Source organism: Aythya marila (genome assembly GCF_965140915.1).
Source record: "Aythya marila genome assembly, chromosome: 25".
In the NCBI taxonomy this organism is placed as follows: domain Eukaryota; kingdom Metazoa; phylum Chordata; class Aves; order Anseriformes; family Anatidae; genus Aythya; species Aythya marila.
In genome coordinates, this window is record NC_139066.1 from 1915068 (window position 1) to 1937948 (window position 22881).

At 52.2% G+C, this 22881-nt stretch overlaps 1 protein-coding gene across 1 annotated transcript; it reads right to left on the bottom strand.

The window, feature by feature from the left end:
- Positions 1-3813: 3813 nt before the first annotated feature.
- Positions 3814-22460, bottom strand: LOC309887493 (feather keratin Cos2-3-like; the record flags this gene model as incomplete). The annotated part of the gene is made up of 2 exons (XM_082779250.1): positions 3814-4140; positions 22362-22460. 2 exons carry the CDS (start codon positions 22458-22460, stop codon positions 3814-3816), a joined length of 426 nt encoding a protein of 141 aa, XP_082635376.1.
- Between the last annotated feature and the right edge of the window lie 421 nt (positions 22461-22881).

The following is a 22881-nucleotide window of genomic DNA, read 5'->3' on the forward strand; positions in this document are numbered from 1 at the left end:
GGACAGAGCCTGCTGGGAAACAGGACTCCCCTGGGGGATTGCTCTCAGCCCCTCATCCCCAGGGTGAGTAAATTCCTGCCAGCCAATGACTAAGTAGCTTGCTTCAAGCCCTAACTAGCTCAGCCCAGAGACCCCTAGAAGTAGTTCTGACAGAGATTTGCAGGTTTCTTCCCTCTCTTCAATGAGTCAGTCCTTACATTGGATTTGCGTCCCAGCCACCAAGTTATCTCCAGACCTTCAGCCAGTTCATGTACAAAGCCTGTGCCTAAGGGAAAGAATAATTAATCACAGCAAGCAATCAGAGCAAGAGATAAATGAAGACCTATAGCCCACTGAGTTCGTTGACATCTCCTCAGGGGAGCTGCAGGCATGTGTGATCATCCTTAGCCCCTGCACAGGGAGCAGTGTCATAGTGACCAGCTCCTGCAGCAGTGGGGGATTGTGTGCCTGGGACAACCTGGTGTGTTTCTGGGACAAGCTGGGTGTCCTACAGGCTGCAAATGCCAAGGTCAGACAGGAGAAGTGAGGCTGTGCTGATGAAGCATCCTCTGTCTCAAAACCATGTTGAATATGGTATTTTGATGTCCTCAGACTTTAGGAAACTTGAGCAAAGCAACCTGGAGAAAGAAAAACTTGGCCCAGGCAGCTCCCAGCAAGGGGACAGCTATGGGCCCTCTTTCTTCTGTGCTCTTAGGGAAGGCAGAACCAGCCTCAGTCTTGTCTCAGCAGGGGTCTGATCTACCCCCGGGGTCATTGCCCTGAGGATTCTCTGGAGACATTGAACACCTCTGCAGGAACAATGCCTTCCCTCTGGTTCTTGCCTGGGAACATGACTGGAGCTGTTAAATTACAGTTTGAGAATTGGAATGCTGTAATTAATATCGGAGGAAAAAAAAAAAAAAAAAGTTCCACCAAGGAAAATATTTAAAACGCTTTTTCTCATCATCTTCTTCAGAGCATTCCATGACCCTGTTCATAAAAAGCTGAACTGAGAAAAGCAGAGATTAAAAATATTTCCTTCTAACATTTCATTTTTTTCTTTGTTTATTTTGCAACATTCTGAAGCTTAATTTCTCTTCACATTGTTTGAAAAGCAAAACAAAACAAAACATAACAAAAAGCCTGGGTTAATGCTGATGTTCATGTATAACAGTATTTCTGTTGTCTGGCTGGAATTCTTATGAGTTGGGAGCTTCTTTTATGCTGAAAATTATTGTACGTGATACAGCACTGTGGGATACAAAAAACTTTCACAAGCAACACAAATAAAAAAAATAAAGAACTTAAGTATTTCTTTGAAACCTTAATAAATAATATATATCAAATACTCCAAATTTGCCTGATCTACTTGGTTTTTGGAAACTGACGCAAGAGAAAAAGTCAGGGACAAGAACAGAAAACAGAATCTGGACAGGAAAGACTGTAATTTGTATCTCAATTCAAGAAGGGTCATGAAGTGAAGAGTGGGTGGATGGATGCCTGGAGAAGGATGGACAGCTGTTTGTATGGCTCTCTATATGGAAGTAGAGTGTGAGGGAGAGAGGGCAGATAGAAGGAAAATGAGAGATCAAGAGAGGCCATGAGAGGCAAGGAAGAGGTTTTTGGTTGATGTTTACAGCTACTCTTAGTGCAGCATGGAACCTCAGTGTGACATCATCCCCTTCTGAAATCTTAGAGCCATGGCAAAGGAGAACAGGACCTTTGGGACTGAATTCATTCTTCTGAGCTTAACAGATCATAGTGGCTGGCACATCATCCTCTTTGTCATTATATTCTCCTCATCTCTGAAGGCGATGGGGAATGGCCTCCGTTTGTCACTCCGTTTGTGGGGAGTGACCACCACCCCCTGAGTATCCCAATGCACTTTTTACTCAGCACGCTCACCTTCTTGGAGAACTTGTACTCCACCACCATTGCTCCCCAAACACTGGAGACTTTCCATGTCATCAGGTGAACCATTTGTGTTTGCAGCTGCCTGGCATATATATTTTTTCCCCTTCTCCAGGGTATCACTGAGTTTCTCATTTTCACAATGTTGCTCTCTGATTGCCACACACGAGGCATTGCATTATACCTCAGTCATGAGAAAGAAACTCTGCTTCCTGCTCTCCTTCAGAGCATGGGTGCGGAGGGGGTACCAGGAACACCATTGCCTGTTTCTGCTCTGGTGCTGGGCCTCTTCTGAGCCTGGCCTGTGAGGCTATAATGCTGAGCAAGGTCCTTGACTGTATCCACACACTTTCCCTGTTCCCTTGTTTTTCACTCATCACAAGGCATTTCCTGCTTATGCCTCCCACCCCATCACAGATCCCACTCTCTAAGTACATATCTGTCAATATATATACTTTACTAAGCAGTGCATGGCAAGTGAGTTTGGGCACTGGAAAAGGCTCCCCATGGAAGTGATCACAGCAACAAGCCTGCTGGGGTTCAAGAAGCATTTGGACAACACTTGAGGACGTGGTTTCATTTGCAGGTAATCCTGCATGAAGTTAGAGATGGACTTGATGACCTTTGTTTGTCTGTTATAGGATACCTAGCGTTCTGTTATTCTGTGGTTTTCAGAGGCAATGAGATGCTATGTGGACAATGTGTTTTTACCAAGACAAGACAAAATTAGGCAAGGCCAGGCACAGGCACACATGCAGCAGAGTTGGGGCAGGGCTATGCTAGGCCTGAGCTTGTGCAGAGAACCTGGGCTAGGGGTCAGGCCAAAGCTGGGAGGTGTGGTTATCCTGGACTTTGGTGGGCTTGATTCTGATGCTTGTTGCCCTTGCACCACCACCTGAGCCAGCACTGCCTCCCAGAGAACCTGGCCTGTGGAGAGGTCCCCCCATCCTCACACCATGGAGCAATAGCCCCATCCCCCAGCCTGGACACAAGGCACCGGCAGCATGTACAGTCTGTATGAAACTAAATCACCCCCACACCACAGGGCCCTGAGGTGTACAGATGTGGGAAGGCTCTCGCCTGGGTGTGGGGAGCAGTGGTGCTGCATGGAGAGAAAGAGGGCTATCCCCTAGACAATTATCCATTCCCATTTTATGCAATCCTTTGGGATCGTCTTTGTCTGAGCCTCCATCCCCAGCACAGCTCCACCCAAAGCAAGACACTCTTCCCCAAGAGCCAGGGCCTCCAATTTCATCATAATTTGTCTAGGTAGAGACGTCAAAAGTGAAGGACTGGTGGCTATTGGTTGTGGAGGAACTAGGGATGTCTTCCTCACCTTCAAGAGACAGTGCCTGAAAGATGAATTGCTGCAGTATGCCCCACCCTCCAGAGCCTAGAGGAATGAGGGAGTGCCCCCAGCCTTTTCCCACCAAGGAATGGTTTTCTCCCTTGGCCATCAGTATCCAGATGAAAAGACACACTCAGAGTTGATGCAAATGTTTATCAAGGCTCAGGGGGAAAAGGAGGTGACTCAAAGAGGAGGCCCTGAGATCGTAGCACAGCAGGAGCAGACAAAAATCTGTTCAGCTTTTCCAATGGCAGACTTGCAACAGGGCATCAATCTACCTGGCCCCCATGGGGAGAGGGGCTAGCAGGTCTCTCCAGGCTGGTTTCTGGGGGCCTCATGCAAAACAGAGGGCAAGAAAGCAAGGAAAGAAAAAGAGCATGTGGAAAACAGGTTAGGTAGACATTGGCCATGTTGTCATAGACTCCAGGCTGGACCCTTCCTATCTGTCTTTACAGGACAAGCCAGAGATGGTCAGGTCCTCTCAGAACAACATGAGATCTCTTCTTCCATCCATTTTTGTCCAGCAGCATGTTCTGAGTTCCTGGGGTCCTGGTCTGGGGCACTGTCTGGCACCTTTAGCAGGGGCGGCACCTGCTGCCACAGTAGCGGCTGGTAATGCAGGAGAGGTCACAGCACCCAGAGTTGATGGGGACGCCGTCACAGCTGAGGATGCTGCCAACGGCAGCAGAGGTGGAGGATCCCACAGCCGTGTTCTGCGGGAAGGAGCTGAGGATGGGGCCGGGCAGGGTCACCACCACGGGAGAGGGCTGGATGACGATGGTGGAGTTCTGGCACTGCCTGACGCAGGGCTCGTTGCAGCTGCTGGCCAGCGGGGTCGGGCCGCACGGCTGGCATGGCCGGCACTGGTCGTAGCAGGACATGTCTGAGGGCAGGAGGTTCACCTGGGAGAGAGGGCAGAGAGGAAGCAGAACATGGGCATTCATGAGGAGCAGCCTGTCACCACACCCTAACAGAACCAAGGCACAGGCAGTACTGTGAGCTGGAGGCTGTGCAGGGATGTGCGAGCAGTTCTTGGCTCCATCCTGCCAGGGCCCAAAAAGAGCCACCACAGCCAGGCTACACCCTAGGCTCCAGCACAGGAGCCATCATATCAAAGGCCCAATCTTCCTTCATGACAAACCTTCTACCTCTTGACTCTCCCACTACCAGCAGTCCCAAGATTTGGCAGGGCACACAGCTGATAGCAGCTGAAAGGTCCAAGGAACTGAGTCCTCCTGTGGGAGAATGAGGGGGACAAGAAGGGGCTTCACACTCACCTGGTTCCCAACAAGAAGAAGGCCAGAGAAGTGGATGAGAGAGCACAGAGCTGGGCTGGCTTTTATAGTGGGCCTTGGCTGCCCCATGTCCAGAGGCATCCCTTGAAGCAGGGACTATTTTCTGACAAGCTGCTCTTGAATGCAAAATATCCCACCTAATGATACGGGATGTGTGTTGCCTTCCTGTAATGCTGCTTTTCATTTCCTGCTTTATGCCCTTTCCCCAAAGAAGGCAACTTCTGAGTGGCAGGTAGGGAGGCCCAGGTATTTCCAGGCAACACATTTCAGTGTGGGCAGAAGACTCAGCTCACGTGCTGGAAAAGTCCTGTAAAGGCAAATTATGTCAGTCTGAATGAGTCTTGAGGGGCTCTTTGGGGCCCTTTTGGCTACAGGTGACCCAGCTCCTGACTGTGACCATACCCCTGCTGATACTGTCCTCAGGGAAATCCTGCTGGCCTGTTTTGCCTTCTCCTGCTCTGACCCATAGATGTATGTATAGGGGGAGAGATTGTGCAGGGCCCTTTCTGGATCACAAAAGAAAGGCCCAACAGGACAGTGTCTGATTTAGTTAGAAGGAATAACAAGATGAATGTAGACAGAAAGGAAGCCTTTCATGTGCAGGTGATCCTGCGTTCTACCAACTTCGGATAGAGCCGGGTGGGTTTTCCCAAGACACACAATGCAGATCCTGTCCATAGGGAAATCCTTCTTCACTCCCATAACTTGATGCCTTTCACTTATAGATTTAAAAAACAAATAAAATCATATACCTTCTCCTTACATGATGCAAGCTTATTTAATTCATGACACCCACCAGTGATCAGTCGGGGCACTCCAGCACTTTCCTTACCACTGCTACTCAGGCTAATAAATGGGATTCTCAGGCCTTAAGTGCAAGGCCCAAGAAAGCTGACATTGTCTTGTCAAGAGCCCTGGTTCCAGTGCCTTCTAGAAGGCTCCCAGTCCACCTCCCCTCTCTACCACGTCAAACCATGTGCTTTGCTGAAATGCTGTCCAGAATCTTTGCTGCACACTGTGTCACGTTCATGCACATGTTCCTCCCTTGTGGGCACTTGCCTGTACTGGGGCTGCCTGTGACAGACTCAGCATTCCCCACAGCAGCCCCTAGAGTGCTGTGCTCTGCACTTGGAGATAGAACAGCATTGCCTTCACACCAACATTGGGGCTATAGTGGAGCAGTGCTGACACAGCATCAAGACTCTCTCCAAGTCCCCCAAAGCCAGCAGATATGCACGTGGGCGCGAGGCTGGGAGGGGACATCACCAGGGCAGCTGACCTAAACCAACCAAAGGGATATTCCGTACTGGATGATGTCCCACTGAGCAGTGAAGATGTGAAAGGGGAAGGAAAACCAGGGGTGGTCATACTGAGTCAGTGCTTCCAAAGACTTCGACGAACATCACTTGCTGATGGGAAGTGGAGTATAATTTTCTCTCAATTTGTTTCCAAACACCCTTCACTCTTTAGTTTTATAATTTTTCTTTCTTTTTCATTTAATTATATTATACCTATCTCAATTTGTAAGCCCTTTAGCTTAAATCACATTCTCTCCCAACATCTTGCTTTCAGCAGGGGGTGTGAGAGAGCTCTGTGGAGGAGTTTAGTTGGCAAGAAGAGAGCAAGAAGGAACCTGAGAACAGCTGAACAATCACAGAACAAAAACAGCCCAGAAGCGCCCACAGCACACATGCTGAAATGTGTCCTTCTGTATCTGTAGACCACTGCCTCCCGAACCGAGGAAGTTCACTACCAATTTCAGTCCCCAACAAGGATTGGCCCACAACAGTTTTGATCCTTTCTTTAATTCTGTACCACAGGATTCAGAGTGTAAGAGCATGGTGGCAGTCACCTCTCCCTGCCTCTCCAGGCCAGGACACATCTGCACTCCCCATGGCTAGAAAGTTCAAAAGGATGGCGTTAGCTTTATGTACAGGGAGAAAGGCTGAGAAATCCTGCCCTATCTGAGCATGCCCAGCCCTGCGTGGATCTGCTGCCGGTGCGGTGTCAGTGGTATGTGGGGTGGGACAGAGGTCCCCCATGGGGAAACCAGTGCCACATATATGTCTGCGAATCATGGGCCTGGTGCTGAATCATGCAGGGCCTGAAACCTTGGGCAGAAGTGGCACTGAACCAGAGGAACATGGGTCCTGGTGTTGCTGTCCTTTGGGAGGAAGGACAAACCCTGGGGGTGCCATACAAAAAGCCAAACAGACATTTGCATTGTCTACTCCCACTTCAAAGAAGGATGCAAAAGAAACAGAGCAGGACTCTGGAGATAAAGCATACTTAGCCTGGGGCCAATAGGTGCAAGTTCAGAAATGGGTTGTTTTGGTTAGATACATGGAAGAAATATTTACCCTGAAGGTGATCAAGTCCTGGAGCCAAAAGAGATGCTACTGGTGCTCCATCCTCGGAAGAGTTCAGACTTTGTCTGGACTTGATCCTGAGCAAACTGATCTGATGAGACCCACTCTGAAAACAGGGTTGGACTACGTGTGTGCTGGAGGTGCAGCCTGTGATCCTTTGGAGGGTTTCTCAGATGACCTCTCATTAGGACTGCTCAGGAAGCATGGGGCAACATGCACAGTCACCACATATCAGCCTTGGAGGGATGCTGTTGACAGATCACTGTTTCTGTTACTTCTCAGGGTTAACCATTGGTCGCATACCAATATCATTCATGACATCAAAAGCGGGTGGAGGGAACAGCACTCATGCACACTGCTGCTCATGTCAAAAGACGCATGAATTCATGGGTGCACTCACAGACACTCCTGGATGCATACTGAAGTATATTTGGGAACGCACACAAAGATAGTTGTGCACACAGTGAAGAAAGCAAATGCTGCTCTCCTGAAATGCAGGGTTCTGAGTTTACATTCTACTCTCTCTGAAGGAACATCCTGGCTTGCTGAGGCCCTGCTGTGTTTTACCTCCAGAAGATATCGAGTGGTGGAAGGCAAGGAATCCTGAAGAGCAACTCTATCTCCTTCCCACAGGAGTGAGGCGAAGGTCTAGAGAGAGGTTTCTTTTGTTGCTGCTGGGTTTGTCTGAGAGCTGAGAGCTGCTGCTCTTCATCCTGGACTCAGATATCTACCTCTTGCTCCAGACTGGGAATACACTCGTGATGGCGGTGCCCAACACGCCCTTGCATCCTTCCGTGTAGTTTGTCTTTGGAAACCTCCCATTCACTGACATGTGCCATGTCTTGGTCAGGATGCCTCTTTATGGACAATTTACTTTTCCAGCTGTGTGGTCTGGCTCCTCTTCCTCCACTAATGGGCCTAAACTGGGATGTCCTCTTCACACTCATGGCCTATGACCAAGCTGCCACCCACTGCAGAACTCCAGTCTGGTGGGAGGCCTGTGGGCTGAGCTCCTGCTCCCCTCCTTGGCACAAGCGGCGCTCACCCTTTGTTTGCCATGCTCTGGCCCTACACAATCACAGCTCCTTCTGGGACTCGCTGTCAGTCATGCAGCTGCCTTCTGCAGAGAGCTTCTGGACTGCTGTGCTTCTTGAATACAACAGCACCACCAGTTTTCCTGTGCTCCTTGAGCTCCTGCAGGGTGTTCCTGGTCTCCCTCTGAATTTAGACATGTGAGGAGACACAACACACTGTCTGCTCACTCTCACTTCCCTGCACTTGTACCATGCCGGGGGCTACGTTCTCTCCTCTACACCCACCCCGTTGCCAACTTCTCCCACAACAAAGTGGTGTCCATCTTCTCCAGGGCTGTGATGCCCCTGCTCCATGCACCAACCTACAGCCTAAAGACCGAGAAAGTGAAGGGAGCCATGCGAAACCTGAGAAACAGAGGGAGGTTGTTTCTTCGTTTCCTCTGCTGTGTTCTCTGTCTCTGCTTTCAGGGCCATGCCATTCTCTCTACTCTCTTCTGCAATGGAGGTCTGGGGGAAGCTGCCATCACTGCTTCCACAGCAGCCCTCATTTTCTTTCTTACCTTTCAGCTCCTCCCTCCTTGTTTCCTACCCTAGAAGCAGCCCTTCAGCACTTGGGAGGGGGGCAGAGAGAAAGAACAGCAGGAAGCTGGAAACAACACATAGGGATACAAACCTGACTGACAGATGATGAGGGAGGCAGTGAGGAGACCAAATGTGGGCAGTCACATCATTTGAGGGGGTTACACGGGGCTGAGGCTCCTTCTCTGCTCTCCTCTATGCCTCCTCGTCTCCTACCCCGTTCACTGCCCTCCTCTCCCCTTCCCACTACCAAAGGAGATGCCGTAGCAGACGGGCAGCTGCTGTCTCCGCTCCCTCGCCCTTTCGCTTTCGCTCCCACTCCCAGTCACACTCCCACTCCCTCTCCTATCCCGGGCTGGGCTGCAGGACGGGCAGAGCCCCGCGGGCAGCAGCCGAAGCCCTGCCCGCCCACAGGCGCCCAGCACTCGCAGCCCGGGACAGCCCCCGAGCGGCCCCGGGGCGGAGCTGGCGGCGCCGGGCGGCGGCGGCGGGGAGGAGGCGCCGCGGGCGGAGCAGAGCCGGGGCTGGCGGGGGCAGCGCGGCGCGGGCGGCGGAGCGGCGGGATGCGGCAGGGCCGGGCCGCAGGGCTGGCGGCGCTGGCCGCGGTGCTCCTGGGTGCGCGGGGCTGCCGGCGCCGGGGACGGGACGGGACGGGACGGGGCTGCCCTCGCTTCTGGCCCGCCGGCTTCTTACGGACCTCGCTCCCCTCTGGCCTCCCTCTGCAGCCATCCCGCCTGCCTCCAGCGAGCTCAGCCGGCCGTTGCCTCCCACCTTGCCTTGCTCCCTGCCTTCCTCCTCTCCTTTCGGCACACCCCCACTCATTCCTGCCTGCTTCCCTTCTCCTCCTGGCTTGGACCCTCCTCCCAAACAGCCGTGCTCTGACTTGGTCCCCAAATAACCATTCCCAGTGAAATGCCTTTGTGTGCTTTTTTCTGAGAAAAAGCTCGCATCAGCTGTCAACTGTTTTCTTCTTCCCTTTCCCACTGTGTGACATTTTCGGTGCAGGAAAGACATTTTCTGTGTTTTCTCCTTCTTTTATTCTTGGCAGTGGCTGTGGGCAGAGCCCAGGTGCAGCAGGAACCATGGGCAGAGACCAGGGAGGGCACCGGCATCAACATCACCTGCTCACACCCCAACATGCAGTCATACGACTACATCCAGTGGTACCGTCGTGTCCCGGGCCAAGGACCTGCATTCCTAGTGTTCGGTACTACAGGCTCCAAAGCATTGACGGACCTGCCGGGGAGGCTCGTGGTGGCAGCAGACCGCCGGTCCAGCGTCCTGTGGCTCACCGAGCCCCGTCTTCGGGACGCGGCGGTGTATTACTGCGCCCTGAGAGCCACGGGGAGAGGAGCCGGGGCTGCGGCCGTGCAGGAACCGTGGCGGGCGGGGCCGGGCGTGTGTGGCGGGGGCGAGGCAGGGGCACAGCCCCCAGGGGGCGCTGCCGCTCCGCCCGCCAGGACCACCTCGTCCTGCAGCCGCGGGGGTTCCCCCGCCAGCCCGGCCCCTCCAAGGCACTTCGGTTCTGCTGAAAGGGTCTGGAGCCTGGGTGCAGCTGAACGGAGATGGCAGCAGCCTGGCAGAGGTGTGTGCAGGGAAGAGGCACTGAAACACAGCCCCTTTCTCCTGAGCCCTCCTTTTCCTCTCACTGCAACAATCTCCCTCAGTTTCTCCCAAATTCAGGCCCAAACAAGGACCGAATCAGGTAAGTTTGGATCCTTGGTTTAATTCAGGGTAACAATGTTTGGAGTGCCTCAGCGTGGCTGTCCATCGATGACCTTGGGATGTATAGGAGAAGCAGACTGTTGTGAGGCTCCTGATGGTGCCTGTCAGTCAGGGATTTCCACCCCTGGACACTGCCAGGTTCTTCTGGGAATCAGTGCTGGAGCCAGGCATATCTCCTCAAACCTGTCTATAAAGGCCTGCCAGCATTGTCTCAGAAATGCATCGCAGAGGGGACAGATTCCCATCCAGCCCATGTCTGGCTTGTTCTTCTGAAGGCAAAGGGGCAGCCTCACACGTCGTATTTTAGAGCAAAGGTGTTTGCTCACGGTAGCGTGTTTTTCAATGAAGCTAAGCTGCCTTGTGCAAACACAGAGGCAGATCCCAACCACAGTTTTGTCCATTTGCCAATGACATGAACCCAGAACTTCACCCAAGCATTATATACTGCTAACAGTGTCCTGGGGCATTCAAGGTAGGCAATAAACAGCAGAGCAATTAAGAAACCAATGTCTCCAGGAACTACCAGTCATGTTTTGGGTTGCAACATGGGCCAAGCCCTTCCAGGGCAATGGGCCATCCCAACAAAGCAGAAATGTTTGTCAGAGCTCTGCCTGGGTCTCTTTCCTGTGATCTACCCCACACCTTAGCCCTGGCAGTGCCATACCTTCACCTGGGCTAAATTGGTTGCATTCTCTTGCAGCTGTGGCTGATTCCATTCCTCTGACACCAGGAAAGACAAAGGGTTTACCCCAGCACACCTTTGGCTCTTCTCTCTTGCCTGCATGGTTGATTCTTTCTGGACATGACGAGGCTGTAGCAAATACATGGATCTGTACAGAAACATCTCTGTAATCGAGCAGGGAAGGACAGGGTACCTTTCTGATGGGAGCTGTTCCAGAGGTAACCAGGCTCTAATGAGAAACTGCAGACATCAGAGGCTGCAAAGCACTGACAGAAAAAATGTCTGTCAAAAGTCGAACTGGGCCTGGAAACAATGGGAATCCTTGAAATTCAGCTGGGCACTAGAGAGCTGCAAACATCCTGAAGATGGAAATGAGCATGAGGAAGTCTCTGTAAGTGCAGCTCCTTAAACACCCATCTTATACCCACCAAGGGCAAGACAATTCTTGCTGGGCAGCTCAGGAGGGTATATGCAGAGGGAAGAAACATCTACAGCCAAGGCTGGGATGCAGAAATCTCTAATGAGTGTACAGAGGAAAAGGAGGTCACTCTGAGCAGATTCCCTTCAGTGCAGGGATCACCAGGGCCATCCGAGAGGCAGTGTCCCTTCCCCAAGGCAGAGCTCATGCAGGGCATGTGTCTGCTGTTACCACAGTGGCAGGGCTGGATCTGAGTAGCCCCATAACCCAAGGGAGCAGCAGAACACTATGAAAAGGGAGACAAGGAGGTAGGTGAAAGAATGGAAGAAGAGACATGGGCCGTGTTTTCAGAGATCTCAGACTAGCCCCTGGTCAGGCTCCTGCCAGTGTTTGCCAGAGGAGGTGAAGAAGGTCAGTCATTCTGAAAGCAATGGCCTGAAGATTCCTCCTTGTATTGTCCAGCACCATGGCTGTGCTGGAACCCCAGGGCCATGCGCAGTGGCTTTAGCAGGGCAGGTACCTCATACCACAGTAGCGGCTGGAAATGCCCAAGAGGTTAATGGGGACACACAGAGTTGATGGGGACTCCGTCACAGCTGAGGATGCTGCCAATGGCAACAGAGGTAGAGGATCCCACAATGGTGTTCTGCAGGAAGGAGCTGAGGATGGAGCCAGGCAGGGTCACCACCACAGGAGAGGGCTCAATGACAATGGTGGTGTTCTGGCACTGCCTGACGCAGGGCTTGTTGCAGCTGCTGGCCAGTGGGGTCAGGCCACAGGGCCAGCATGGCAGGCACTGGTTGTAGCAGGATATGTCTTGGGGCTGGAGGTGCACCTGGGAGAGAGGGCAGAGAGGAAGGAAAGCGTAAGGGGAAGTGAGGATCAGCCCAGTTATCCCACCACAAAGGAGCTAAGGCAACTGGTGAGTGTGGATGTGAAGGCTGTGCTCATGGTATTCATCACTTTGACCTGACAGGGCCCTTCAAAGAGCAGGCTGAACCAATGAGACAATCACAGAGCGCATAATACAAAAGGCTGCCTCAGCACCGTGTCACAGCCTCTCTCTACACAGAAGAGGCCTCGTTCTCCACCCCTTTCCCATGTCAAGGAACTCCAAGGCCCAGCACAACACTGAACCAGAGAGAGGTCTATTGATGCAAGATCCCTTCTACGTTGCATGAGGAGGAGAGAGGACTTCAGACTCACCTGGTTCTTGAGGAAGATGAGGGAGAGCAGGGAGCTGGTCTGCCTTTTATACAGGTACTTCATTGCTGCAAGCCCAGAGGCACCCTTGGCAGAGGTAACAATTTTCTGACAAGTTCATCTTGAATGCAAGCCATCCCAAAAAAATAATACGGGCTGTGCGCTGGTTTCCTGCACTGCTGCCTTTTCATTTTCAGATCTAGGCCATGGCCATTCCGCAGTGATGATTTCTTTAGAGTGCTGGGATGAAATGTCCAAGGACTTCTAGGGCAGGAATGTATCAGTGAGGTCAGAAGACTCACTGGAAGTGCTGGATGGGTCTCCTCTGATCATCTTCATGGCTCTGCTCTGGACCCACTCTAACAGGTCTATATCTTTCTCATGCTGGCAGCCCCAAAGCTGAGCAGAGCACTCCGGGTCGGGTCTCACTGAAGCAGAACAGAGGCCGTGAATCACTTCCCTCCACCTTCTGGACATGCTTCTGTCAAGGCAGACAAGGATGGAAACAAAGCTTCTTTCCTTGGCAAATTCAATTCTGGCTTCAATTTAGCTCTCCTAACTTGATTCCTATCTTGCCTCATCAGACTATGTATCTATATTCTTCCCAGTTCACCTGTCCTTGCTCCTACCCTCTATGGCCTTCTCTTTCATGTTTGAGTTTAGCCTGTTGCTCCATGTTCATCCATGCAGGTCTCCTGGCATTTTGCCTGACTCCCTCTTGGGATGCATCACTCCTGAGCTTGGAGGAGGTAATCCTTGAATATTGCTTGAATATTCCTTGAATATTAACCAGCCTTCTTGGGCCCATCTCCCCTTCAGGGCTTTGTATCATGGTACTCTACCAAGCAGATGCCTGAGCAGGCCAAAGTCTGCTCTCCAGAAGTCCAGGGCAGCAAGTCTATTGTGCTTCCTCCTTGCTGTTCTCAGGATCCTCAATTCCACCATTTCACAGTCACTGCAGCCAAGGCTGTCCTTGAGCTTCACAGTCCCACCAGCCCCAGGTACTATGAGAACGAGGTCCAGAATATAGCACCTGTCCTTGTAGGCTCACCTTGTGTACTCACCTGAGTGCCTGGTTGCTTTTGTTCACACATCTGCTCTTGTCTTGTGACAACCTCTGTGCAGCTGACTTTGTGTGAAGGCACGTGGGTGCACATATTTGTGCAGGACTCCATGCAGGTATAGATGAGCACGTGCGTGTGTCCTTGTTTCCCCTTTATCACGAGGGAATGTGCACTTGGCAGCACTCTCCCATGCTCTGTGCATGAGTCCTGCCAGGAAGCGAGTTCCCAGGGGTCAGAAGGAGCCTGAGAGCAGCTGAACGCAGATGGCACCAGCCTGGCAGAGATGTGTGCAGGGAAGAGGCACTGGAAAATACAGCTCCTTTCTCCTGAGCCCTCCTTTTCCTCTCACTGCAACAATCACCCTCAGTTTCTGCAAACTTCAGGCCCCAACAAGGAACTATGAGCCAGGCCTGGAGCCTGGCATGGAGCCAGACCTATCTCCTCACACCTGTCTATAACGGCCTGCCAGCATTGTCTCAGAAATATATCGCAGAGGGGACAGATTCCCATCCAGCCCATGTGTGGCTGTTTCTCCTGAAGGCAAAGGGGCAGCTGTTGCTCCTCCGCTTCTGGGATATCACAGCAAAGGGATCACACAGTGCCAAGAGTAAACTGATGCCCCCCCTCATGCACCAGAGGAAGGCTCAGAGTTTGGAGTGCTTCTGCATGGCTGCCCATCAACCACTGTGTTCATAGCTCCTGGGAGCCCTTCCCACAGGCCCTGAACAGCAGCCTTGGCATGGAAGGCACCTTCTGCCTAAGTAGTAGCTGGTAGTGCCAGAGACATCCAGTCCTGCAGTATGCTTTCATTAAAGCCATGAGCAGTTGGAAGGAGGGCACCCTTGGCCAGTTTTTGCATGTCCATTAACCAGGACACATGGGTGGTGAAAATAGGTCACTAGGGGCCTTCGGAGATTGTGGACTGAGAGAATTGGCAGAGGAGCTGGCCAAGCCACTGTCCATCATTTATCAGCAGTCCTGGCTATTGGCGGAGGTCCCAGTTGACTGGCGGCTAGCAAATGTGACGCCCATCTACAAGAAGGGCCAGAAGGTAGACCCAGGGAACTATAGGCCTCAGTGCCAGGGAAGCTCATGGAGCAGATTATCTCGAGTGTCATCATGTGGCACTTGCAGGGCAACCAGGCGATCAGGCCCAGTCAGCATGGGTTTATGAAAGGCAGGTCCTGCTTGACGAACCTGATCTCCTTCTATGATAAAGTGACACGCCGGCTGGATGAGGGAAAGGCTGTGGATTTAGTCTACCTTGACATCAGTAAGGCCTTTGACACCATTCCCCGCAACGTTCTCCTCAAGAAACTGGCTGCTCACGGCTTGGACTGGCATACGCTTTGTTGGGTTAAAAACTGGCTGGATAGCTGGGCCCAGAGTTGTGGTGAATGGAATCAAATCCAGCTGGAGGCCAGTCACTAGTGGCGTCCCCCAGGGCTCAGTACTACAACCAGTTCTCTTTAATATCTTTATCGATGATCTGGAAAAGGGGATTGAGTGCACCGTCAGTAAGTTTGCAGATGACACCAAGTTAGGTGCGTGTGTCGATCTGCTCGAGGGTAGGAAGGCTCTGCAGGAGGATCTGGATAGGCTGCACCGATGGGCTGAGGCCAACCGTATGAAGTTCAACAAGGCCAAGTGCCGGGTCCTGCACCTGGGGCACAACAACCCCAAGCAGAGATACAGGCTGGGAGATGAGTGCTTGGAAAGCTGCCTGGCGGAGAAGGACCTGGGAGTATTGGTTGATAGTCGGCTGAATATGAGCCAGCAGTGTGCTCAGGTGGCCAAGAAGGCCAACAGCATCCTGGCTTGCATAAGAAGCAGTGTGGCCAGCAGGTCTAGGGAAGTGATCGTCCCCCTGTACTCGGCTCTGGTGAGGCTGCACCTCGAGTACTGTGTTCAGTTTTGGGCCCCTCGCTACAAGAAGGACATGGAGGTGCTTGAGCGAGTCCAGAGAAGGGCAACGAAGCTGGTGAGGGGTCTGGAGAACAAGTCTTACGAGGAGCGGCTGAGGGAGCTGGGCTTGTTCAGCTTGGAGAAGAGGAGGCTCAGGGGTGACCTTATCACTCTCTACAGGTACCTTAAAGGAGGCTGTAGCGAGGTGGGGGTTAGTGTATTCTCTCATGTGCCTGGCGACAGATTGAAGGGGAATGGGATAAAGTTGCACCAGGGGTGTTTTATGTTGGATATTAGGAAGAACTTCTTTACCGAAAGGGTTGTTAGGCGTTGGATTGGGCTGCCCAGGGAAGTGGTTGAATCACCATCCCTGGAGGTCTTTAAAAGATGTTTAGATGTAGAGGTTAGTGATATGGTTTAGTGTAGGACTTGTTAGTGTTAGGTCAGAGGTTGGACTAGGTGATCTTGAGGTCTCTTCCAACCAAGACGATTCTATGTGTCCTGGTTTCAGTTAGGACAGAGTTAATTTTCTTCCTAGTAGCTGGCAGAATGCTATGTTTTGGCTTAGGATGAGAAGAGTGCTGATAAGACACCGATGTTTTAATTGTTGCAGAGCAGTGTTTACATCAAGCCAAGGACGTTTCAGCTTCTTGCTCTGTCCTCCCAACAGGCAGGCTGGGGCTGCAGCAAGAGCTGGGAGGGGACAGACACAGGACAGCTGACCCAAACTGGCCAAAGGGGTATTCCATACCATCTGACATCCTGCTAAACAATATATAGGGGTGGCTAGCCAGGGTGGGAGGGCCGGACTGCTTGGGGTTAGGCTGGACATCGGTCAGCAGGTGGTGAGCAATTACATTGTGCATCACTTCTTTTGTACACATTATTAGTAGTAGTACTATTATCATCATTATTGTTATTAATGTTATTGTTATTATTATTTTCCTGTCTTAATAAACTGTCTTTATCTCAACTCATGGGCTTCACTTTCCCATTTCTCTCCCCCATCCCAGAGAGGGAGGGAGGAGGGTGAGCAAACAGCTGTGTGGTGTTTAGCTGCCAGCCGGGTTAAACCACAAAATTATGATTCTGTGATCCTCAGAGAGGAAGGGTCCCTTGTTGGGCCGGGGTCTCCCAGCACACAGGCATGATTTTTACTCCTGTAATTAGGATAGTACACGGTGACTTCACATGTAAATACTCCTAATCTTTGTTTTTCAGCTGTTTTTCAGGTGGGAAAGGGGAAGGAAAGCGGGGAACTCTCATTATGAAGACATCTGTCCTCCCAAACAATCGCTATGAATACTGAGGCCCTGCTTGCCAGGAGATGGCCAAACATCACTTTTTGAAGGAAAGTAGAGAATAATTTTCTTTTCTCTCTGTGCTTCTGTGCAGCCTTTGCTTATTTTCCTCTCTTATTTTTCCCTTATACCAAATTTCTTTCTTTTCCGCTTCTTCTGATGAGGGGGAGTGAGGGAGTGGTTGTGGTGGAGCTCACCAAAGAACATAAGACAGACCACTTGTCAGGGCAAGGCACATGCTGCAGATCCTGCTCGTGCTAAGATTCACTGGCATTGTTATCTTTGGAGATTTTCAGGGATTTTTTGAGATTCTTCTTAGAAATGGAAAACTACTAATCAAACAACACATTGCTTCACTCCTACAGACTTGCCACATGCTCACTGCCATGTGCAGTGAGCACTTCTGGCGACCAGATCTGCGGAAGAGGTGTGGGGAGATGGTCTGGAGAGCTAATCTGTGACCTGGTCTAGGAATCAGTCCTGGGCACTAACTCTGAGGAGCAGCCCTGGGCACCCACTCTGACGACCAGGTCAGGAGACCAGCTCTCAGGAGTGCAGGTCTGGGGACCAGATCCGGGAACCATGTCTGGGCACCAGGAGTGGGGACCATGTCTGTGAACTAGCTCTGGAGACCAGATCTTGGGGGTAGAACTGGAGACCAGGTGTGCAGAGCAGGTCTGGATACCAGGTTTGGGAGAGCAGAACTGAAGAACAGATCTGGGGACCAGGTCTGCAGACCACTTCTGGGAACCAGCTCTGGGAAACCGGTCTGGGGAGCAGTTCTCAAGACCAGATAGGTGGAACAGGTGTGCAGAGCAGGTCATATTAGCAGGTCTGGGGAGCCAGCTCTGGGGAGCAGCTCTAGCAAGCATGTCTAGGGACCAGATCTGTGGAACAGGTGTGAGGAGAAGGTGTAGGGAGTAGGTCCTGGTGGAGCACGTCTTGGGACCAGGTCTGCCAGCTGCAGCGGGCCTCGGGGAGCTGCAGCGCACCCTCGCCGGTGAGCTGCTGTGGTCTCCCGAGTGCGGCAGCGGAACCCTGCCAATGACCCACAGTGGACTCAGAGCATGGCGGCAGACCACCACCAATGATCAGAGGTGGTTTCCAGGGCGCAGCAGCAGACCCGTACCAAAAAGCCTCGCCAGTCTCTCTGGAAGCTGCAGCTCACTCTCACTGGCGAGCTGCTGCAATCTCCCGGGCTATGTGGGGACAAGAGCTGGCATCCAGATCTGAGGATCAGGTCTGGGCACCAGGTCTCGGGGAGCAGATCTGCGGACCAGGTGTTCAGGCCTGTGTCATGGGAACCCAATTTGGGAACCCTGTATAGGGAACATCTCTGGGGGTAACATCTCTGGGGAGCAGGTGTGGAGAGCAGATCTGGGTACAAGGTGTGAAGAACAGATATGGGGACAAGATCTTGGGCTCTGGATGTGGACAGCACAGCTCTGTACAGCACAGCAGAGCTCTGTGCCTACTCAGGTGAGCTGCCATGCAGATCCCAAATTTCTCCACGAAAAATCTCCATCTGTTTCAGGAAACCACAAGCAATGAGGAGGATTCGCTGCTTTGTGCAGTAAACTTTTTTGGAGAGAGGGAGAACGTTCACGCTGCCTGGAGGATATAAAAAGAACAGTTAGGGTCTGCAGGGCTTGGAGTGTCATTCCTTTGGGTGTTTGAGATCGCCAAGTCTGAGGTGTACTGAGGGAGATATGGGGGAAGACAACGCAACTAGCCAGGCGCAGCTAAGCCGGACAAAGATACAGAGGGGGCCCAAACATCAGGGAAGCAGAAAAGGCCAGGGATATGGCCCTGGGTGGGTGCCCCCTGTGGCCCATCAGTGTGAGTGCACTTGACCCACTGAACCCACATCCTTTTCCTTGCTGACTCCCCAACCCTGCCCTATGGAACAGATTGTCCTGCTCCCCTCTGGGCTTGTGCCATCCAACACCCCAATGGAGCCCCGTTCTTCTTGCAAATGCTAGGTTATCCCACCAGAACAGGACACAGTCAGAAAACCTGGGCTGCTGCGTAGCATGGTTCCTCCCTTCTTTCTGGAAATGTGGAAGAGAAATCAAAGTGTTTCTCCTCCCACAGGAAATAGGAACATCTCTATGGAGCAGAGGACCCCAGGGTAGAAAGAACAAGCTCAGTGGGGAAGACTGCCCTGACATCAGCCATGGCCAAGCAGTGCGTGTGCAGAAGAGAAGGCAGATGTAGCTGGGGAGGTGAGGGCCCCACTGGGAGAGGAGATGAGAGCAGCCCCTGCACATGATGTGCCTCCCAGAATTCCCAGGACCCCTGACTGTGGCAATCCTCAGTGGTTGCTGCAGCTGGAGGAGGGAGAAACCCCAGGGAGCATTTGGGGCACAGTCACACCAGAACATATCTTGTCACTGAATCTGCACTTGTTCCCCCAGCAGAGTCATTTCCGGCAGCTCTGTTGTCTTGGGGCTGGGAGGTGCTTTTCTGACTCTCTCTCCCACAGCAAACAGGAGGGTCGGTCTCAACATGCACCGTGGGTATCTCATCCTCGTTGCCTTCCTGGGGCAACTGCCGGGTAAGTGCTGGCTATTAATCAAGACATAAATCTTCTTTTCCTTGGAAGCCCTCGTCAGCATTACCACATTTATGTGGGGAACAGCTTTTGAATCACAGGGAAAATGTTGGTAAATGTTTTCTCCCGTTTCTGGTGCTTGGAACAGTTCTCTCATGATGCTGTTACTCTTCAAACTTTGCAAATGGAGGTGCAAAAGAGACGTCTCCTGTTTCTCTTCTTTTCAGTTCATGTCTTTTCTGCATCTCTCTTCTCCTCCACCTATTGTCACCAGAGAAGTTTTCACCAGTCTCTGCAGTCCCTCATTTCTCCCTTTCCTATAGAAAAAGCCAGATTGTGTCCAAGTGGATACAGGGATATTAAAGCTCTCCTCCAAAGGACATTACCAGGGTGTCCAGTCTGTCTTCTGCCTGTCTTTCTGCTGTGGCCTCCAGTGTCCTCCTGCTTGTCAGCACAGCCATGGCTCCCTCTGAGGAAAATTATGTCCCACATGTCTAAATCCACTCCTCTTTGGCTGCCTGGAGACTTGCCTACAGAGCTGCTGACCTTCTCTTTCTTCCAGAAACCATGGGGCAGGTGTCTCTCACTCAGCCAGAAGGACAAGTCACCGTGGAGCAGGGAAACACCTTCCAGACCAATTGCACATATGAAACCTCCAGATTTAATGGCTTGCTCTGGTACCAGCAGAAGAAGGGACAAGCCCCTCAGCTGATTACACATCAAGCAGTAGCAGACACCAAGCAGAGTGACCATTTCACCACGGAGCTGAACACTAAGGGGAAATCCAGTGTTCTGCGGCTGAAGGTAGTCGAGCTTTCTGACAGCGCCTTGTACCTCTGTGCTGTGAGTGACACCCTGGTGCAGGAAGCTGCCCTGGCTGAGCAACAACTCTGGATGTGGAGGTGATGTGTCTGTGCAAGGCAGAGCTCTGGGATGGGGCCCTCAGCACTCTCCCCTGGCTGTGCTGTTTCCCCTGCTCACTCCTAGAACTGCCAGCCCAATCCTCTTTCCCAAACAGCCTGATGTCTTTGGCTGTGCAGAGAGGGCTGACCTTGACTGGTTGACATGGACCACAGTGCTCTACTTTCCTCCCTTTTTGGGCTGCCAGACTAGGGCAGAGCCTGCTGGGAAACAGGACTCCCCTGGGGGATTGCTCTCAGCCCCTCATCCCCAGGGTGAGTAAATTCCTGCCAGCCCATGATAAGGCAGCTTGCTTCAAGCTCTGGCCAGCCCAGAGACCCCTAGAAGTAACTCTGACAGAGATTTGCAGGTTCTTCCCTCTCTTCAATGAGTCAGTCCTTACACTGGATTTGCATCCAAGCCACCAGGTTAGCTCCAGACCTTCAGCCAGTTCATGTCCAAAACCTGTGCCTGAAGGACAGAACAAATAGAGCAGCCCCTAGTGCCAAAGGCCCAAGAGCTCTCCATGTTCATCACAGTAAGCAATCAGAGCAAAAGATAAATGAAGGCCTACAGCCCATTGAGTTCGTTGACGTCTCCTCAGGGGAACTGGAGGCATGTGTGATCATCCTCAGCCCCTGAACAGGGAGAAGTGTCATAATGACCATCTGTCATGGCAGTGCAGTATTGCACTTTCTGTTTGCAGGACAGGGGGGAGCTGAGGGCATAGACGCTGCAAGGCAAGGGTACATAGCCCCTACCTCTGTTAAAGGCAGGGATGTCTTCTTCAGCCCCAAGGGGCAGTGCCTGAAAGAGGAATTGCTGCAGTATGTCCTACCCTCCAGTGCCTAGAGGAATGAGGCAGTGCCCCAAGCCTATTCCCACTAAGGAATGGTTTTCTCCCTTGGCCATCAGTATCCAGATGAAAAGAACACACAGGGACACACTCAGGGTTGCTGCAAATGTTTATCAAGGCTCAGGAGGGAAAGAAGGTGACTCCCAGAGGAGGCCTCGAGATTGTAGCACAGCAGGAGCAGACAAAAATCTGTTCAGCTTTTCCAATGGCAGACTTGCAACAGGGCATCAATCTACCTGGCCCCCATGGGGAGAGGGGCTAGCAGGTCTCTCCAGGCTGGTTTCTGGGGGCCTCATGCAAAGCAGAGGGCAAGAAAGAAAAGAAAGAAAAAGATCATGTGAAAAACAGGTTAGGTAGACATTGGCCATGTTGTCATAGACTCCAGGCTGGCCCTTTCCTGTCTGTCCTTACAGGACAAGCCAGAGATGGTCAGGTCCTCTTAAAACAACAGCACAATGTTTGCTCTTCCATCCAATCTTATCCAGCAGCATGTTGTGAGTTCCTGGGGTCCTGGTCTGGGGCACTGTCTGGCATCTTTAGCAGGGGCGGCACCTGCTGCCACAGTAGCGGCTGGTAATGCAGGAGAGGTCACAGCACCCAGAGTTGATGGGGACGCCGTCACAGCTGAGGATGCTGCCAACGGCAGCAGAGGTGGAGGATCCCACAGCTGTGTTCTGCGGGAAGGAGCTGAGGATGGGGCCGGGCAGGGTCACCACCACGGGAGAGGGCTGGATGACGATGGTGGAGTTCTGGCACTGCCTGACGCAGGGCTCGTTGCAGCTGCTGGCCAGCGGGGTCGGGCCGCACGGCTGGCATGGCCGGCACTGGTCGTAGCAGGACATGTCTGGGGGCAGGAGGTTCACCTGGGAGAGAGGGCAGAGAGGAAGCAGAACATGGGCATTCATGAGGAGCAGCCAGTCACAACATCCTAACAGATCCAAGGCACAGGCAGTACTGTGAGCTGGAGGCTGTGCAGGGATGTGCGAGCAGTTCTTGGCTGCATCCTGACAGGGCCCAAAAAGAGCCACCACAGCCAGGCTACACCCTAGGCTCCAGCACAGGAGCCATCATATCAAAGGCCCAATCTTCCTTCATGACAAACCTTCTACCCCTTGACTCTCCCACTACCAGCAGTCCCAAGATTTGGCAGGACACGCAGCTGATAGCAGCTGAAAGGTCCAAGGAACTGAGTCCTCCTGTGGGAGAATGAGGGGGACAAGAAGGGGCTTCACACTCACCTGGTTCCCAACAAGAAGAAGGTCAGAGAAGTGGATGAGAGAGCACGGAACTGGGCTGGCTTTTATAGTGGGCCTTGGCTGCCCCATGTCCAGAGGCATCCCTTGAAGCAGGGACTATTTTCTGACAAGCTGCTCTTGAATGCAAAACATCCCACCTAATGATACGGGATGTGTGTTGCCTTCCTGTGATGCTGCTTTTCATTTCCTGCTTTATGCCTTTTCCCAAAGAAGGCAACTTCTGAGTGGCAGGTAGGGAGGCCCAGGTATTTCCAGGCAACACATGTCAGTGTGGGCAGAATACTCAGCTCACGTGCTGGAAGAGTCCAGTAAAGGCAAATGATGTCAGTCTGAGTGACTCCCTATGGACTCTCTGAGGCCTTTTTGGCTACAGGTGACCCAGCTCCTGACTGTGACCATACCCCTGCTGACACTGCCCTTAGGGAAAACCTGCTGGCCTGTTTTGCCTCCTCCTGCTCTGACTCAGGGGTGTCTGTAAAGGGGGAGAGGTTGTGCAGGGCCC